This window comes from Nannobrachium achirus (assembly GCF_963921795.1).
Source record: "Nannobrachium achirus genome assembly, chromosome: 5".
Lineage (NCBI taxonomy): Eukaryota > Metazoa > Chordata > Actinopteri > Myctophiformes > Myctophidae > Nannobrachium > Nannobrachium achirus.
This window is the reverse complement of record NC_137814.1, coordinates 11,070,372-11,089,154: the sequence shown is the minus strand read 5'-3', so window position 1 is coordinate 11,089,154 and position 18,783 is coordinate 11,070,372. Positions and strand designations below refer to the sequence as shown.

General features: G+C 38.5%; 1 protein-coding gene across 1 annotated transcript in view; it reads right to left on the bottom strand.

Moving 5' to 3' along the window:
* Nucleotides 1-18,783, bottom strand: part of LOC308284801 (retinal-specific phospholipid-transporting ATPase ABCA4-like) — a gene marked incomplete at both ends in the record, with an annotated part of 130,428 nt that overhangs the window by 55,923 nt on the left and 55,722 nt on the right. The window contains one exon of the mRNA XM_080725528.1: nucleotides 17,543-17,724. Within this exon, the coding sequence (XP_080581654.1) occupies nucleotides 17,543-17,724 (182 nt within the window). The remainder of the gene's footprint in view (nucleotides 1-17,542; nucleotides 17,725-18,783) is intronic.

Sequence of the window (18,783 nt, the reverse complement as noted above, 5' to 3'; positions counted from 1 at the left end):
TCTTCCCTGTGTAAACTTAAGTGCCCACCCAAAGTGATCCCCTACAATATTATTTCCATCCTTTTATTCTACACCCCAGCCCCTGAGGCCTGAGATGGTGTGAACCCCTCTCTTAATGTAATGTCCAAATCTTCTCCTGTGACATCCAGCACATCCAAAAATCTTCTAGCCGCTTCCAGCACCACCTTTATCCGCTCTGACTTCGTTTGAATGTCCACTGCACAATTTATTACCATGGCAATAAAAGCCAAAAAGCGTTTCTTGTCCATGCAGATATCTTTCCCAGACTCCTTTGTTTCCCTCACTGTCTCACTCTCTTGCTGTAGGCCTATGTCCCTTTCACTGCTCTTGTTGTCCTCCCTCTCAACTCTCTTCACCGCTTCAGTATATGATAGGTCCTTTCTTTCGACCCTAATCCTGTTCACCTTCACCTCCTTCTCTCTCCCAACAGGTTCTCACCCCTATTGCGTCATACAACCGACGCGATCTTAAATACCGAATGCTTCTCACCATAGACGCGGACGGATTGCCTAATGTCTCAAGGGTTAGACGCATTGGGTGGTCTAAGAAGAAAGAAAAAAAAGTAGTTCCTGATGCGGGATTCGATACGCTCTGAAGGCTTCTTGGTTTACCAGCCACCCGTCGCTACCGTTCACGCCACTATAAACGACGGAGCAGCGCTGTCTCAGGCGGCGATGACCCCCGTGAGTCGCCACCGAGGCGAGCGATAGCGAGCCGAGTTGCCGCGACGAGCGGTGGGAACGCCGCATGAGCCGACTCAGCCGCGTTACCGAATTACGTGCCGTTATGGACAGAATAGTAAATCTTGACCAGGGGACTGCTTCCGCCTCCGAATGTGGCTCAAAGAAGGGACTACGTTATCATTTCACGTTTTGTCAAAGATAAAAACACAAAAAAAAAGGTACTTCCCAGTCACTCTCGTTAGCTCAGTCGGTAGAGCATGGAGATACAAATCCAGAGACCGGGGTTTGATTCCCCGTGACGGCCGTCAGTGAAAAATCTTCCAGTAAACACATGTCGGCGCATGCGTACTAAGACTCTGTCTCGTCCAAAAACTCTCTGTCTCTGTCGCACCCTAGATGCAATAGTCACTCCCAAAAGTTCACAGGGGTGAAGCAAAGGAAAGAAAGACACGGCGTCGGGAGGGTGAAGCAAAGGGGGTGAGAATGGGTTGTCTCTCCTTGGACACTGGGCTGACCCAGCATGGTGTTCCCCTCCACAATGTACACATTTAGCCTTTATTTGCCTTTCTTCACACTCCTTATTGCACTTCTCCTCCCCACACCTCCCACACACTCTGTTTCTACTGCACACGGCAGCTACATGACCGTAGGCCTGGCAGCAATAGCACCTGAGCGGTGCCCTTTCATAGGGCCTGACCCTATAACTTAGGTAACCCAGGTACACTCTCTCGGGTAGTACCTCACCAACAAATGTCACCAGCACTGACTTGCTATCCTGTTGTTTCCCTTCCCTCACACACTTCAACCTCTTTGCATCCCGCACTCCATCCACTAACGCCAAAAACGTTTCTGGCTTCACATACAGTGGAACTCCACTAACGACTCCCTTGCATTGCTTCCCTCCCATTTGAAACGTATTAGCGGGGCACTTCCCAAACTTGGTTATTCTCAAGGCCTTCTCAACCTGCTCATCATTAGCACACTCAAATATTACCAGTCCACTCCTAGTAACCCTCAGAGACTTAACTCGTCCCACTTTCCCAACAACAAACTCTCCCACTTCATGTTGGTCCCTGAAAATTCCGTCCGCCTTCGACTCCGCTCTCATTCCCACACTAAACTCTTCTTCTTAATCACTTTCTGAATGACTTTTCGATTCTTTCTTCCTTTTCTTTCTATTTTCGCTCTTGTCCTTTCCATCAACATCCTGCTTTTCATCTTCTGACTCCATCTCTCTCTCTGATCCCGAAAATGGCATGTAGCCGGCAAGCATTCTCCGACCCTCGATCGACGCGTCTTTTAGTTTCTTTTGCTTTTAGGAGCAGCTGACTTTAATGATTTGTCCACACAGTTCTTCACTAAGACCATAGTGAACAAACATCTCAGTCATGGTTGTCGAAAACAACGTGTTTGTGTTTTCCTGTTAGAGCGAATTATCTTTTCACCCTATAACTGACTTAATTTCTATCAATTTCACGCCCCATGAAGCCTTGAACTCATGGATTGTTTTGTGTTTGTTGCATTCCTGAGCCAATAATTGGATGACTGGGTGGCAGGTCAGTTGAGTCTTCTACTGGAGACTCCACTGGAGCCTGTTTCACCAAACCTCATCAAAATGTTGGCTTACGAATGTTGTAAAAACAAAACAATCCATGAATTCAAGGCTTCATGGGGTGTGTAATTGACAGAAAATAAATATATATTTTTTTTTGGTTGAACTACTCCTTTAATAAAGAAGAAGAATCACACCCAATGTGAAGTGAGCGGTGGTCGTGCTTGCATAACGTCTTCAGACTAGGATTTGAGTCTAGGATGTACACACAGGCTATGCTACACACACACGTTTTGCTATGGCAAAACGCTGAGGAAAAAGGCTACAGACACATGATGATGACATCACTGATGCTACACACACATGTTTTGCTATGGCAAAATGCTGAGGAAAAAGGCTACAGACACACGCACAGCCACTCTATGGAGCGGTTTACCACCGCTCAAAAAATAATCGAAGGAGGATAATTCACCGTTTGTCAGCCTTCTGATTGGTCCCTGAGACTCCCTGACTGGCCAACCAGAAAAATACATTCACTTTTTGCAAGCGGGGGTGGAGTTCTGCAGTCGGAGAAAGTGGCAGCCGTCTTTCACCGGCTGTCCGCACTGCGGAGCACGGCCAGGCCGCTCGCGACCATAGCGTTTGCGATCATTGTAATGAATAAGCTTCAACAGACTAGTTCACATGGACCTTATCAATGGTCTAACTTGTTACGATTGGGTACATATATTTTAAATGGGCAGAATTACGAAAAGCCAGCCTATTATGTGAGGAGAACAGATTATAGTTCTCCTCTTCCTACCCAAGATGCAATGCGCTTTCTCCTTCTATTTCTATTCTCTCTCTGATCCAGAGGATTAAACTAATTAAAACATATATTTTCGGGGCAAAATTACTGTTTTGCTATGTAATTACTGTACCTTTTTCTTCCCTTTTTATTAATATCACGTAGATGTGGTTTTTTTGGTACTTTATATAGCTGTAATGAGGCTATGAAGGAAAAAAAAATCCCATCCACTTCCACTATAAAATAATCTGCAATAGTGATTCTGTCCCACTGGGATTAAACAAATGAAAACATATATTTTCGGGGAAACCCCCTGTTTTGCAATGTAACTACTGTACCTTTGTCTTCCCTTTTTATTAATATCACCTAGATGTTTTTCCTTTGGTACTTTAAATTGCAATAATGAGGCTATGAAAAAAAAAATCCCATTCACTGCCACTATAAAAACAATCTGCCCAGGGTTAATGTCCCACCATAGTAACAGGGCAGAATGGGGCGGGATTTGCAAAAGCCTGAATTAAGATGCTCTCTCCAGGAAGAATAAAATGCTTGTAAGAAATTGGCTACATTTAGGCGAATTAAAAACGTTTTTTTTTTTCTTTTTCTGGTGGTCTGGTATGAATGCTAATGTATGTCATTATCTCCTATTTGATTATGTGGTTGTCTCATATGAATAGAGCTAATAGCTAATAGCTCAATCATTTCTGTACTGTTTCCTACTCTACTCTGAATTGCCATCTGCTGGTAAAATAAGATATAGTCACTGTGCTGACATCATTTGACGACGTTGTCCCCTCCTCGTCCTACGGTGCACTTTGTTTGGAGGAGAAGCAGCACTATTTAGCATAACCAGCATGCACTTCAGTCTATCTTACATTAAAATAGATTCCCAGTAGATATTGTGTAATATATTTTATACAAACGCTTTTCTACAGTTATTAAGTTTTACTTCTGTGCTTAGTTCTAGTGTCCAAAACGCATTGTGTAGGTCAGAGTTATGCAACACCGTTAGTAAGATCTATAGTTTGATAATTCAGATGGTTAGAGAGAGCATCTTCCCAGTAGGAATTAAACTCTTTTAGTATTTATCTAGTAGGCTTCTAATAAATAGAAGCCCCCTAACAATGTTCAAAATAAAATGTAAATGTTTTTCATGAAATGAAATAGTCCTGAGAAAAGTATGTCCGGAGGGATGTTAGCTTGAAGTGATATCATTTTAATGTTGTTTTCCCTGTGCCATGCATGGGCCAAGATCCGTGGTTCTAGACATTTTATCGGACTCCTATAACATCCAGTTATAGACCTGAGGGTCAACTTTGGAAGAACCTCTTGGACGCCTTAATAACGGGCCATTACATTCATTTCATAGCAAAATAATTAAAATACATTATACTTTATGTTATACATTATTATGATGGGACGCCAGGATAGACGATCACTGGCATTCCCTTAATAAAAAATTATGCTTCCAAAATCTCTTGATGTTGATTCTGCAAAAGGGGCAGTTGTTCACCACCCTCTTTGTGCCAAACAAAGCAGAAGCCCTTTTTAATAATTTGTCCACACAGTTCTTCACTAAGACCATAGTGAACAAACATCTCAGTCATGGTTGTCGAAAGAGTGTCATAAAAAAAATCTTGTTTGTGTTTTCCTGTATGAGCAAATCTATCTTTTCACCCTATTAATGACTTAAAGGACAACTTTGTTTTTTTACAACAATGGTTCATATTTTAGATTGTAATTAGAGAAAAGAAAAAGTGAGTGTTAAAATGTTTTCATTTGCTTCGTTCTATTGTTTTATTGCGTTTACCGTGCTAAAATGTGGGGCATGCGTATGCATGGGGGCATGCGTACAAGTGGCTAAATATGTCTTTTTAGACACAATAAGCCAGCAGTTTCTTTATTGCTTTTTACAGTAACACTCATAGCTCCCGTAAGTCACATCCAACCAATTGTCAAGCCCCATGAAGCCTTGAACTCATGGATTGTTTTGTGTTTGTTGCATTCCTGAGCCAATAATTGGATGGCAGTTGAGTCTTCTACTGGAGACTCCACTGGAGCCTGTTTCATCAAACTGTTGGCTTACGAATGCTGTACAAACAAAACAATCCACAAATTCAAGGCTTCATGGGGTGTGTAATTGACAGAAAAGATTTTTATTTTGTTGAACGACTCCTTTAATAAAAAAATAAGGTAAATAAGATGCTCTCTCCAGAAAGAATAAAATGCTTGTAAGAAATTGGCTACATTTAGGCCTATTAAAAACTTTTTTTTTTCTTTTCTGGTGGTCTATGAATGATATGTCATTATTTCCTATTTGATTGTGTGGTTGTCTCATATGAATAGAGCTAATAGCTAATAGCTCAATCATTTCTGTACTGTTTCCTGCTCTAAAATAAGATATAGTCACTGTGCCGACGTTGTCCCCTCCTCATCCTACGGTGCACTTTGACTGGAGGAGAAGCAGTACTATTTAGCATAACCAGCATGCACTTCAGTCTATCTTACATTAAAATAAATTCCCAGTAGATATTGTGTAATATATTTTATACAAACGCTTTTCTATAGTTATTAAGTTTTACTTTTGTGCTTAGTTCTAGTGTCCAAAACGCATTGTATAGATCATAGTTATCCAACACCGTTAGTAGGATCTATAGTTTGATAATTTAGATGGTTAGAGAGAGCATCTTCCCAGTAGGAATTAAACTCTTTTAGTATTTATCTAGTAGGCTTCTAATAAATAGAAGCCCCCTAACAATGTTCAAAATAAAATGTAAATGTTTTTCATGAAATAGTATAAGCAGAAACTCCTGAGAAAAGTATGTTCCGGAGGGATGTTAGCTTGAAGTGATATAATTTTAATGTTGTTTTCCCTGTGCCATGCATGGGCCTAGATCAGTGGTTCTAAACATTTTATTTTTAAGGACTCCTATAACATCCAGTTATAGACCTGAGGGTCAACTTTGGAAGAACCTCTTGGACGCCTTAATAATCAGCCATTCCATTCATTTCGTAACAATTAAAACACATTTTATTTAAGTTATACATTATTATGATGGGATGCCAGGATAAACGATCACTGACATTCCTCTAATAAAAAACTAGACCAGGTCAACCTGGTTGTGCCAGACCCCCTGTCTGTCATCATCATTTATGACATCATGCCTTTTGTAGGCATGTCATCATGTCATCATCATATATACCCTTTATATAGAAAACCCGGACAGACCGACATTTGCTTATGTAGGCCTACCCATTTCATGGGTCTGGCAATTATGCTTTCAAAATCTCTTGATGTTGATTCTGCAAAAAGGGCAGTTGTTCACCACCCTCTTTGTGCCAATCAAAGCAGAAGCCCTTTTAAATAATTTGTCCACACAGTTCTTCACTAAGACCATAGTGAATAAACATCTCAGTCATGGTTGTCGAAAGAGTGTCATAAAAAAAAACAATGTGTTTGTGTTTTCCTGTTAGAGCGAATGATCTTTTTCACCCTAACTGACTTAATTTCTATCAATTTCACGCCCCATGAAGCCTTGAACTCATGGATTGTTTTGTGTTTGTTGCATTCCTGAGCCAATAATTGGATGACTGGGTGGCAGGTCAGTTGAGTCTTCTACTGGAGACTCCACTGGAGCCTGTTTCACCAAACCTCATCAAAATGTTGGCTTACGAATGCTGTAAAAACAAAACAATCCACGAATTCAAGGCTTCATGGGGTGTGTAATTGACAGAAAATAAATATATATATTTTTTTGGTTGAACTACTCCTTTAACCCTGCAAGGCCCAGCGTAGCTTTTTGGCAACGTTTTTTAAATCATTTTTTAAAAAATGTTATAATTAGTTTTCCTGTTCTTTTTTCACATTAACATCACCATTAAATCCTATTGTTTAGTATTACAATGCCTTTGGCCACGATATTTGCATATAAATACCCCCCACAGGGGCTGACATTGACACCTCCCAGAGAAGTTGAAATTCCAGCGTCTGGACGAACAACATCTCACTTTTTAAATGAAGCTATTCCTCACTAAAACAGTAGTAAAATGCCTGTAATATTTTTATTTGTGATCATTAGAATGTCTAGAACACGTGCATATGTTAATATTGTGAAAAATATCCCCAATATGCAAATTAGAGCATGATTTATGCTTTATGATTTATGGCTATAAAACCTTACAAAAACATTATTAATTTTTTTAAATGACATTTTCCTGTGATTAGGACTCCTACAACACCATCTGATTTTTTTTAAAAATTTTTGGCCAGTAGAAATTAATTCGGGCCTTGCAGGGTTAATAAAGAGGAAAAATCACACCCAATGTGAAGTGAGCGGTGGTCGTGCTTGCATAACGTCTTCAGACTAGGATTTGAGTCTAGGATGTACACACAGGCTATGCTACACACACACGTTTTGCTATGGCAAAACGCTGAGGAAAAAGGCTACAGACACATGATGATGACATCACTGATGCTACACACACCGCTCAAAAAATAATCGAAGGAGGGTAATTAAGATGCTCTCTCCAGTAAGAAATTGGCTACATTTAGGCCTATTAAAAACGTTTTTTTTTTCTTTTTCTGGTGGTCTATGAATGGCTGCTATGTCATTATTTCCTATTTGATTATGTGGTTGTCTCATATGAATAGAGCTAATAGCTAATAGCTCAATCATTTCTGTACTGTTTCCTCCTCTACTCTGAATTGCTATCTGCTGGTAAAGGATATAGTCACTGTGCTGACATCATTGACAACGTTGTCCCCTCCTCGTCCTACGGTGCACTTTGTTTGGAGGAGAAGCAGTACTATTTAGCATAACCAGCACGCACTTCAGTCTATCTTACATTAAAATAGATTCCCAGTAGATATCGTGTAATATATTTTATACAAACGCTTTTCTACAGTTATTAAGTTTTACTTCTGTGCTTAGTTTTAGTGTCCAAAACGTATTGTGTAGGTCAGAGTTATCCAACACCGTTAATAGGATCTATAGTTTGATAATTCAGATGGTTAGAGAGAGCATCTTCCCAGTAGGAATTAAACTCTTTTAGTATTTATCTAGTAGGTTTCTAATAAATAGAAGCTCCCTAACAATGTTCAAAATAAAATGTAAATGTTTGTCATGAAATAGTATAATAAGCAAAAACTCCTGAGAAAAGTATGTTCCGGAGGGATGTTAGCTTGAAGTGATATCATTTTAATGTTGTTTTCCCTGTGCCATGCATGGGCCTAGAATAGATCAGTGGTTCTAAACATTTTATCTTTAAGGACTCCTATAACATCCAGTTATAGACCTGAGGGTCAACTTTGGAAGAACCTCTTGGATGCCTTAATAACAGGACATTCCATTCATTTCATAACAAAATAATTAAAATACATTATCTCAGTCATGGTTGTCGAAAGAGTGTCATAAAAAAAATCTTGTTTGTGTTTTCCTGTTAGAGCGAATCTATCTTTTCACCCTAAATGACTTAATTTCTATCAATTTCAAGCCCCATGAAGCCTTGAACTCATGGATTGTTTTGTGTTTGTTGCATTCCTGAGCCAATAATTGGATGACTGGGTGGCAGGTCAGTTGAGTCTTCTACTGGAGACTCCACTGGAGCCTGTTTCACCAACCCTCATCAAACTGTTGGCTTACGAATGCTGTAAAAACAAAACAATCCACGAATTCAAGGCTTCATGGGGTGTGTAATTGACAGAAAAGATTTTTTTTGTTGAACTACTCTTTAATAAAGAAGAAAAAAAGAAACGAAGGAGGGTAAATAAGATGCTCTCTCCAGAAAGAATAAAGTGCTTGTAAGAAATTGGCTACATTTAGGCCTATTAAAAACATTTTTTTGTATTTTTTCTGGTGGTCTATGAATGCTATGTCATTATTTCCTATTTGATTGTGTGGTTGTCTCATATGAATAGAGCTAATAGCTAATAGCTCAATCATTTCTGTACTGTTTCCTACTCTACTTTGAATTGCCATCTGCTGGTAAAATAAGATATAGTCACTGTGCGATGCTTTCCCCTCCTCATCCTACGGTGCACTTGATTGGAGGAGAAGCAGTACTATTTAGCATAACCAGTCTATGCACTTCAGTCTATCTTACATTAAAACAGATTCCCAGTAGATATTGTGTAATATATTTTATACAACCGCTTTTCTACAGTTATTAAGTTTTACTTTTGTGCTTAGTTCTAGTGTCCAAAACGCATTGTGTAGGTCAGAGTTATGCAACACCGTTAGTATAATCTATGGTTTGATAATTCAGATGGTTAGAGAGAGCATCTTCCCAGCAGGAATTAAACTCTTTTAGTATTTATCTAGTAGGTTTCTAATAAATAGAAGCCCCCTAACAATGTTCAAAATAAAATGTAAATTTTCTTCATGGAATAGTACAAGCAAAAACTCCTAAGGAAAGTATGTTCCGGAGGGATGTTAGCTTGAAGTGATATCATTTTAATGTTGTTTTCCCTGTGCCATGCATGGGCCTAGATCAGTGGTTCTAAACATTTTATTTTTAAGGACTCCCATAACATCCAGTTATAGACCTGAGGGTCAACTTTGGAAGAACCTCTTGGACGTCTTAATAATCAGCCATTCCATTCATTTCGTAACAATTAAAATAGATTATATTTAATTTTATACATTATTATGAAGGGACGCCAGGATAAACGATCACTGGCATTCCTCTAATAAAAAATTATGCTTCCAAAATCTCTTGATGATGATTCTGCAAAAAGGGCAGTTGTTCACCACACTCTTTATGCCAAACAAAGCAGAAGCCCTTTTTTTAATAATTTGTCCACACAGTTCTTCACTAAGACCATAGTGAACAAACATCTCAGTCATGGTTGTCAAAAGAGTGTCATAAAAAAAATCTTGTTTGTGTTTTCCTGTTTGAGCGAATCTATCTTTTCACCCTATTAATGACTTAAAGGACAACTTTGTTTTTTTACAACAATGGTTCATATTTTAGATTGTAATTAGAGAAAAGAAAAAGTGAGTGTTAAAATGTTTTCATTTGCTTCATTCTATTGTTTTATCGCGTTTACCGTGCTAAAATGTGGGGCATGCGTACGCATGGGGGCATGCGTACAAGTGGCTAAATATGTCTTTTTAGACACAATAAGCCAGCAGTTTCTTTATTGCTTTTTACAGTAACACTTCTAGCTCCCATAAGTCACATCCAACCAATTGTCAAGCCCCATGAAGCCTTGAACTCATGGATTGTTTTGTGTTTGTTGCATTCCTGAGCCAATAATTGGATGACAGGTCAGTTGCCTGTTTCACCAACCCTCATCAAACTGTTGGCTTACGAATGCTGTACAAACAAAACAATCCACAAATTCAAGGCTTCATGGGGTGTGTAATTGACAGAAAAGATTTTTATTTTGTTGAACTACTCCTTTAATAAAGAAAAAAAAAAGAAACGAAGGAGGGTAAATAAGATGCTCTCTCCAGAAAGAATAAAATGCTAGAAATTGGCTACATTTAGGCCTATTAAAATCTTTTTTTTTACTCTCTTTTCTGGTGGTCTATGAATGATATGTCATTATTTCCTATTTGATTGTGTGGTTGTCTCATATGAATAGAGCTAATAATAGCTAATAGCTCAATCATTTCTGTACTGTTTCCTGCTCTAAAATAAGATATAGTCACTGTGCCGACGTTGTCCCCTCCTCATCCTCTTTGATTGGAGGAGAAGCAGTACTATTTAGCATAACCAGCATGCACTTCAGTCTATCTTACATTAAAATAGATTCCCAGTAGATATTGTGTAATATATTTTATACAACCGCTTTTCTAAAGTAATTACGTTTTACTTTTGTGCTTGGTTTTAGTGTCCAAAACGTATTGTGTAGGTCAGAGTTATGCAACACCGTTAGAAAGATCTATGGTTTGATAATTCACATGGTTAGAGAGAGCATCTTCCCAGCAGGAATTAAACTCTTTTAGTATTTATCTAGTAGGTTTCTAATAAATAGAAGCCCCCTAAAAATATGTTCAAAATAAGACACACACAAAAGCTGAACTTACTAACTGTAGAAAAGTGGCATTATAAAATATAACATTCTATTATATTTAAGACATGAAATAGTACAAGTGGGTTGACCACAATGTGCAGCAAAGACTTCTAGGAAATTTCTGTTCCAGAGGGATGATAGCTTGAAGTGATAGCATTTTAACTCTCTTTTCCCTGTGTCAAACATGGGCCTACTAGATCAGTGGTTCTCAAACATTTTATTTTCAAGGACTCCTATAACACTCAGTTACAGACCTGGGGGTCTATTTTGGAAGAACCTCATGTAAGCATAAGAATGACTGGCTAGGCTATTCTTTTCATAATTAAAACACATTAAGTTACTCATCTTTATGTTGGGAAGCCAGAATAATAAATCACTGTCCTTCCCGCTGTCATAAATTATGCTTCCAAAATCTCTTGAATCTGCAAAAAGGATAGTTGTTCACCACCCTCATTGAGCCAAACAATTACCTTTTTAATGATTTGTTTACAGTTCTTTACTAAGACCATCAGTCATGGTTGTTGAAAGAATGTCATAAAATATTTTATTTTTTAGTTTTTCCTGTTCGAGCAAATTTGACATATCTAGCTTAATCATTTCTGTACTGTTCCCTAATCTACTCTGAATTGCCATCTGCTGGTAAAATAAGATATAGTCACTGGTAAAATAAGATATAGTCACTGTGACGACATTGTCCCCTTGTCGTCCTACGGTGCACTTTGATTGGAGGAAAAGCAGTACTATTTAGCATAACCAGCATGCACTTCGGTCTATCTTATAATAAAATAGATTCCCAGTAGATATCGTGTAATATATTTCATACAACCGCTTTTCTACAGTTATTAAGTTTTACTTCTGTGCTTATAGTTCTAGTGTACAAAACGTATTGTGTAGGTCAGAGTTATGCAACACCGTTAGTATGATCTATAGTTTGATAATTCAGATGGTTAGAGAGAGCATCTTCCCAGTAGGAATTAAACTCTTTTAGTATTTATCTAGTAGGCTTCTAATAAATAGAAGCTCCCTAACAATGTTCAAAATAAAGCATAAATGTCTTGTGTGAAATATTACAATGTGCAACAAAGACTCCTGAAAAATGTTTGTTCCGGAGGGATGTTGGTTTGAAGTGATATAATTTTAACTTTGTTTTCCCTGTGCCATTCATGGGCCTAGATCAGTGGTTCTAAACATTTTATTTCTAATGACTCCTATAACACTCAGTTATAGACCTGAGGGTCAACTTTGGAAGAACCTAACAAGCCATGGCATTCCTTTTGTAACAAAATAATTTAAATACATTACATTATACATTATTATGAAGGGACGCCAGGATAAGCGATCACTGACATTCCCCTAATAAAAAATTATGCTTCCAAAATCTCTTGATGTTGATTCTGCAAAAGGGGCAGTTGTTCACCACCCTTTTTGTGCCAAACAAAGCAGAAGCCCTTTTTAATAATTTGTCCACACAGTTCTTCACTAAGACCATAGTGAACAAACATCTCAGTCATGGTTGTCGAAAGAGTGTCATAAAAAAAAACAAAGTGTTTGTGTTTTCCTGTTAGAGCGAATTATCTTTTTCACCCTAACTGACTTAATTTCTATCAATTATCAAGCCCCATGAAGCCTTGAACTCATGGATTGTTTTGTGTTTGTTGCATTCCTGAGCCAATAATTGGATGACTGGGTGAGTGAGTGAGTGAGTGTTAAAATGTTTTCATTTGCTTCGTTCTATTGTTTTATTGCGTTTACCGTGCTAAAATGTGGGGCATGCGTATGCATGGGGGCATGCGTACAAGTGGCTAAATATGTCTTTTTAGACACAATAAGCCAGCAGTTTCTTTATTGCTTTTTACAGTAACACTCATAGCTCCCGTAAGTCACATCCAACCAATTATCAAGCCCCATGAAGCCTTGAACTCATGGATTGTTTTGTGTTTGTTGCATTCCTGAGCCAATAATTGGATGGCAGGTCAGTTGAGTCTTCTACTGGAGACTCCACTGGAGCCTGTTTCACCAACCCTCATCAAAATGTTGGCTTACGAATGCTGTACAAACAAAACAATCCATGAATTCAAGGCTTCATGGGGTGTGTAATTGACAGAAAAGATTTTTATTTTGTTGAACGACTCCTTTAATAAAAAAATAAGGTAAATAAGATGCTCTCTCCAGAAAGAATAAAATGCTTGTAAGAAATTGGCTACATTTAGGCGTATTAAAAACTTTTTTTTCTTTTCTGGTGGTCTATGAATGATATGTCATTATTTCCTATTTGATTGTGTGGTTGTCTCATATGAATAGAGCTAATAGCTAATAGCTCAATCATTTCATTTGCGGAGCTCCTCGAAAACGAGATGGTTCATCTCAAGGGGTAATTCCTAATAAAGAAATTTCAATATAATATTTCTGTACTGTTTCCTGCTCTAAAATAAGATATAGTCACTGTGCCGACGTTGTCCCCTCCTCATCCTACGGTGCACTTTGTTTGGAGGAGAATCAGTACTATTTAGCATAACCAGCATGCACTTCAGTCTATCTCACATTAAAATAGATTCCCAGTAGATATTGTTTAATATATTTTATACAAACGCTTTTCTACAGTTATTAAGTTTTACTTCTGTGCTTAGTGTACAAAACGCATTGTGTAGGTCAGAGTTATGCAACACCGTTAGTATGATCTATGGTTTGATAATTCAGATGGTTAGAGAGAGCATCTTCCCAGTAGGAATTAAACTCTTTTAGTATTTATCTAGTAGGCTTCTAATAAATAGAAGCCCCCTAACAATGTTCAAAATAAAATGTAAATGTTTTTCATGACAAAACTCCTGAGAAAAGTATGTTCCGGAGGGATGTTAGCTTGAAGTGATATCATCTTAATGTTGTTTTCCCTGTGCCATTCATGGGCCTAGATTAGTGGTTCTAAACATTTTATCTTTAAGGACTCCTATAACATCCAGTTATAGACCTGAGGGTCAACTTTGGAAGAACCTCTTGGATGCCTTAATAACAGGCCATTACATTCATTTCATAACAAAATAATTAAAATACATTATATTTTATGTTATACATTATTATGACGGGACGCCAGGATAAACGATCACTGGCATTCCCTTAATAATAAATTATGCTTCCAAAATCTCTTGATGTTGATTCTGCAAAAAGGACAGTTGTTCGCCACCCTCTTTGTGCCAAACAAAGCAGAAGCCCTTTTTAATAATTTGTCCACACAGTTCTTCACTAAGACCATAGTGAACAAACATCTCAGTCATGGTTGTCAAAAGAGTGTCATAAAAAAAATCTTGTTTGTGTTTTCCTGTTTGAGCGAATCTATCTTGTCACCCTATTAATGACTTAAAGGACAACTTTGTTTTTTTACAACAAGGGTTCATATTTTAGATTGTAATTAGAGAAAAGAAAAAGTGAGTGTTAAAATGTTTTCATTTGCTTCGTTCTATTGTTTTATCGCGTTTACCGTGCTAAAATGTGGGGCATGCGTACGCACGGGGGCATGCGTACAAGTGGCTAAATATGTCTTTTTAGACACAATAAGCCAGCAGTTTCTTTATTGCTTTTTACAGTAACACTTCTAGCTCCCATAAGTCACATCCAACCAATTATCAAGCCCCATGAAGCCTTGAATTCATGGATTGTTTTGTGTTTGTTGCATTCCTGAGCCAATAATTGGATGACTGGGTTGCAGGTCAGTTGAGTCTTCTACTGGAGACTCCACTGGAGCCTGTTTCTCCAACCCTCATCAAACTGTTGGCTTACGAATGCTGTACAAACAAAACAATCCATGAATTCAAGGCTTCATGGGGTGTGTAATTGACAGAAAAGATTTTTATTTTGTTGAACGACTCCTTTAATAAAAAAATAAGGTAAATAAGATGCTCTCTCCAGAAAGAATAAAATGCTTGTAAGAAATTGGCTACATTTAGGCCTATTAAAAACTTTTCTTTCTTTTCTGGTGGTCTATGAATGCTATGTCATTATTTCCTATTTGATTGTGTGGTTGTCTCATATGAATAGAGCTAATAGCTAATAGCTCAATCATTTCTGTACTGTTTCCTGCTCTAAAATAAGATATAGTCACTGTGCCGACGTTGTCCCCTCCTCATCCTACGGTGCACTTTGATTGGAGGAGAAGCAGTACTATTTAGCATAACCAGCATGCACTTCAGTCTATCTTACATTAAAATAGATTCCCAGTAGATATTGTGTAATATATTTTATACAACCGCTTTTCTAAAGTTATTACGTTTTACTTTTGTGCTTAGTTTTAGTGTCCAAAACGTATTGTGTAGGTCAGAGTTATGCAACACCGTTAGCATGATCTATGGTTTGATAATTCAGATGGTTAGAGTGAGCATCTTCCCAGCAGGAATTAAACTCTTTTAGTATTTATCTAGTAGGTTTCTAATAAATAGAAGCCCCATAACAATGTTCAAAATAAAACATAAATGTCTTGTGTGAAATATTGGTATAAATATTACAATGCGCAGCAAAGACTCCTGAAAAAAGTTTGTTTCGGAGGGATGTTGGCTTGAAGGGATATCATTTAAATGTTTTCCCTGTGCCATGCATGGGCCTAGATCAGTGGTTATGAACATTTTATCTTTAAGGACTCCTATAACATCCAGTTATAGACCTGAGGGTCAACTGAAGAACCTCTTGGACGCCTTAATAGCGGGCCATTACATTAATTCCATAACAAAATAATTAAAATACATTATAATTTATTTTATTGTATATTATACATTATTATGAAGGGACGCCAGGATAAACGATCACTGACATTCCCCTAATAAAAAATGATGCTTCCAAAATCTCTTGATGTTGATTCTGCAAAAAGGGCAGTTGTTCACCACCCTCTTTGTGCCAATCAAAGCAGAAGCCCTTTTTAATGATTTGCCCACACAGTTCTTCACTAAGACCATAGTGAACAAACATCTCAGTCATGGTTGTCGAAAGAGTGTCATAAAAGAAATCTTGTTTGTGTTTTCCTGTTAGAGCGAATCTATCTTTTCACCCTAAATGACTTAATTTCTATCAATTTCACGCCCCATGAAGCCTTGAACTCATGGATTGTTTTGTGTTTGTTGCATTCCTGAGCCAATAATTGGATGACTGGGTGGCAGGTCAGTTGAGTCTTCTACTGGAGACTCCACTGGAGCCTGTTTCACCAAACCTCATCAAACTGTTGGCTTACGAATGCTGTAAAAACAAAACAATCCACGAATTCAAGGCTTCATGGGGTGTGTAATTGACAGAAAATAAATATATATATATTTTGTTGAACTACTCCTTTAATAAATAAATAAAAAACGAAGAAGGGTAAATAAGATGCTCTCTCCAGAATGAATAAAATGCTTGTTAGAAATTGGCTACATTTAGGCCTATTAAAAACATTTTTTTTTCTAGTGGTCTATGAATGCTATGTCATTAGTTCCTATTTGATTGTGTGGTTATCTCATGAATAGAGCTAATAGCTAATAGCTCAATCATTGTACTGTTTCCTACTCTACTCTGAATTGCCATCTGCTGGTAAAATAAGATATAGTCACTGTGCCAACATCTTTTGACAACTTTGATTGGAGGAGAAGCAGTACTATTTAGCATAACCTGCATGCACTTCAGTCTATCTCACATTAAAATAGATTCCCAGTAATATATTTTATACAACCGCTTTTCTAAAGTTATTACATATTACTTTTGTGCTTAGTTTTAGTGTCCAAAACGTATTGCGTAGGTCAGAGTTATCCAACACCGTTAGTATGATCTATGGTTTGATAATTCAGATGGTTAGAGAGAGCATCTTCCCAGTAGGAATTAAACTCTTTTAGTATTTATCTAGTAGGTTTCTAATAAATAGAAGCCCCCTAACAATGTTGAAATTAAGATAAGCTGTGAATGTTCAGGATAGAACAGCATGGTGGGCTGACCCTAATGAGTCAACTCATTATGGTCTTGACAAAGCATGATTCACTAAAGACAAGTGTAAGAAGCTGATGCATACTCCACTTTTAGAGCCGAGTTTAATTCGATTCGGCTCTGTCCAAACTACAATATGACATCATTCAGAGCCTCAGGTTCAGGGGGGCAGGTACCGTCGTAACGTCGGCTGTTCGGTGCATGATACACTATAAAAAGCCAGTAGCGATCAGGATCAGGGCACTGCGTCAGGCACCCGGAACTAGTGGAATGACACTCTGGGAGGCAACCATGGGCAAAGCCAGGAAAGGCAAGAGCGCCACCTAATAATAATTATTATTATTATTAATTACATAGATGCACTGCTGTGCAACAGCGGATCTAACAACACTGCAGAACTCAAGACCCTGATGCTAGACAGGAGGGTGTGGTGTCAAAAGATTCCGGAGTCTGGGGTTGGCTAGACCTCACTCTCACATCGCATCGCATCGCATATCAGTATCACAAAAAGTCAAAAGGTGTTTGTTTCCGAGTGTTTGTTCGCTCACCTCTGTTCTCTTGCGGTCCTTCATGCGTCGCACCAGTGTGAGGTAGAATCCCACCCCGAGGCAGTTCTTCAGGAAGAGCGGTGAGCCACAGCAGTGCAGCTGGCCTTTAGAGATGATGGCTATGCGGTCGCTCAGCAGGTCGGCCTCGTCCATGTGATGAGTGGACAGGATCACTGTACGACCTGTGGACAGTGGAGGACGCAGTACTTGAGTCAAAGTAAAAATACAACTCTTATCCACACTTCCTCCGGGGGGATCCCGAGGCGTTCCACCAGAGATGTACTTCGTCCATCTGGTCTTTGGTCTGCCATTGATGACATTAGGACAGAGATCTCCATATATGGGCATACAATGTATGTTAATGGATGAGTACCGGGAGCTCCGCCCCCACCTCTCCGCCGAGACCTCCGACGAGAATCACAGCCGCACCATTCACTTGAATGGATATACAGCGGATTTTACACATTAAATATTAATTCCGTTTTGGACCCAGAGCTTCGAAATCTCGTCCAATCCGTCAACAAAGGCCTGGATATGCATTGGAAAAATATGTAGACCTTTAAACTTTTAAAACAATACGACAAAGGAATATATAAGGACGCAACAGCAGAATGAGGAAATCGCCTGTCTGCTGGACCTATACAGAGCCGTTTTCACTTTTCACTGATTTGTTTAGAGGCTATTACTCTCCATTACACAAACAACCAACCAGAATAAACTGCTTCAAATGTAGGCTACATGTTTCTTATCATGCCGATTGCTTATAAATCTTATCTATAACATTTGATATCTCTGGCGTGAAATGTTCGCGATTCCTGACAAGTTTAGCTGCCGAGCCGCAGAGGGAGGGGTGTCGCACCAAATTCTGGGCCCTAGGTACAAGGATTCGCTGTGGGCCCACATGAATGTTCTTCATCGTGGGATTTCAAAAATAGCAAATCTACAAGCTCGCAGCGTGGCACTCAGTGCCACGCTATGAGCTTGTATATCTGATATTTTTCAATCGATAAAGTCTAAAATAATTAAGGCCCTTCCACCGTGGGCCCTGGTAAGTCAGTCCCACTTTTCCCCCCCTTGTGACGCCCCTACCCACTGCAGTCGAAAGCAGAGTTGAAATACAACACTTCGCGTCGCTACCCCTGTTCATTCAGACATTCACAGACGTACATTACATATCAGTTGCTATTTAACATAACAAATAAGGTGTTTGTAGTCATGGGTTATTGTCGTTTGGGCCAATA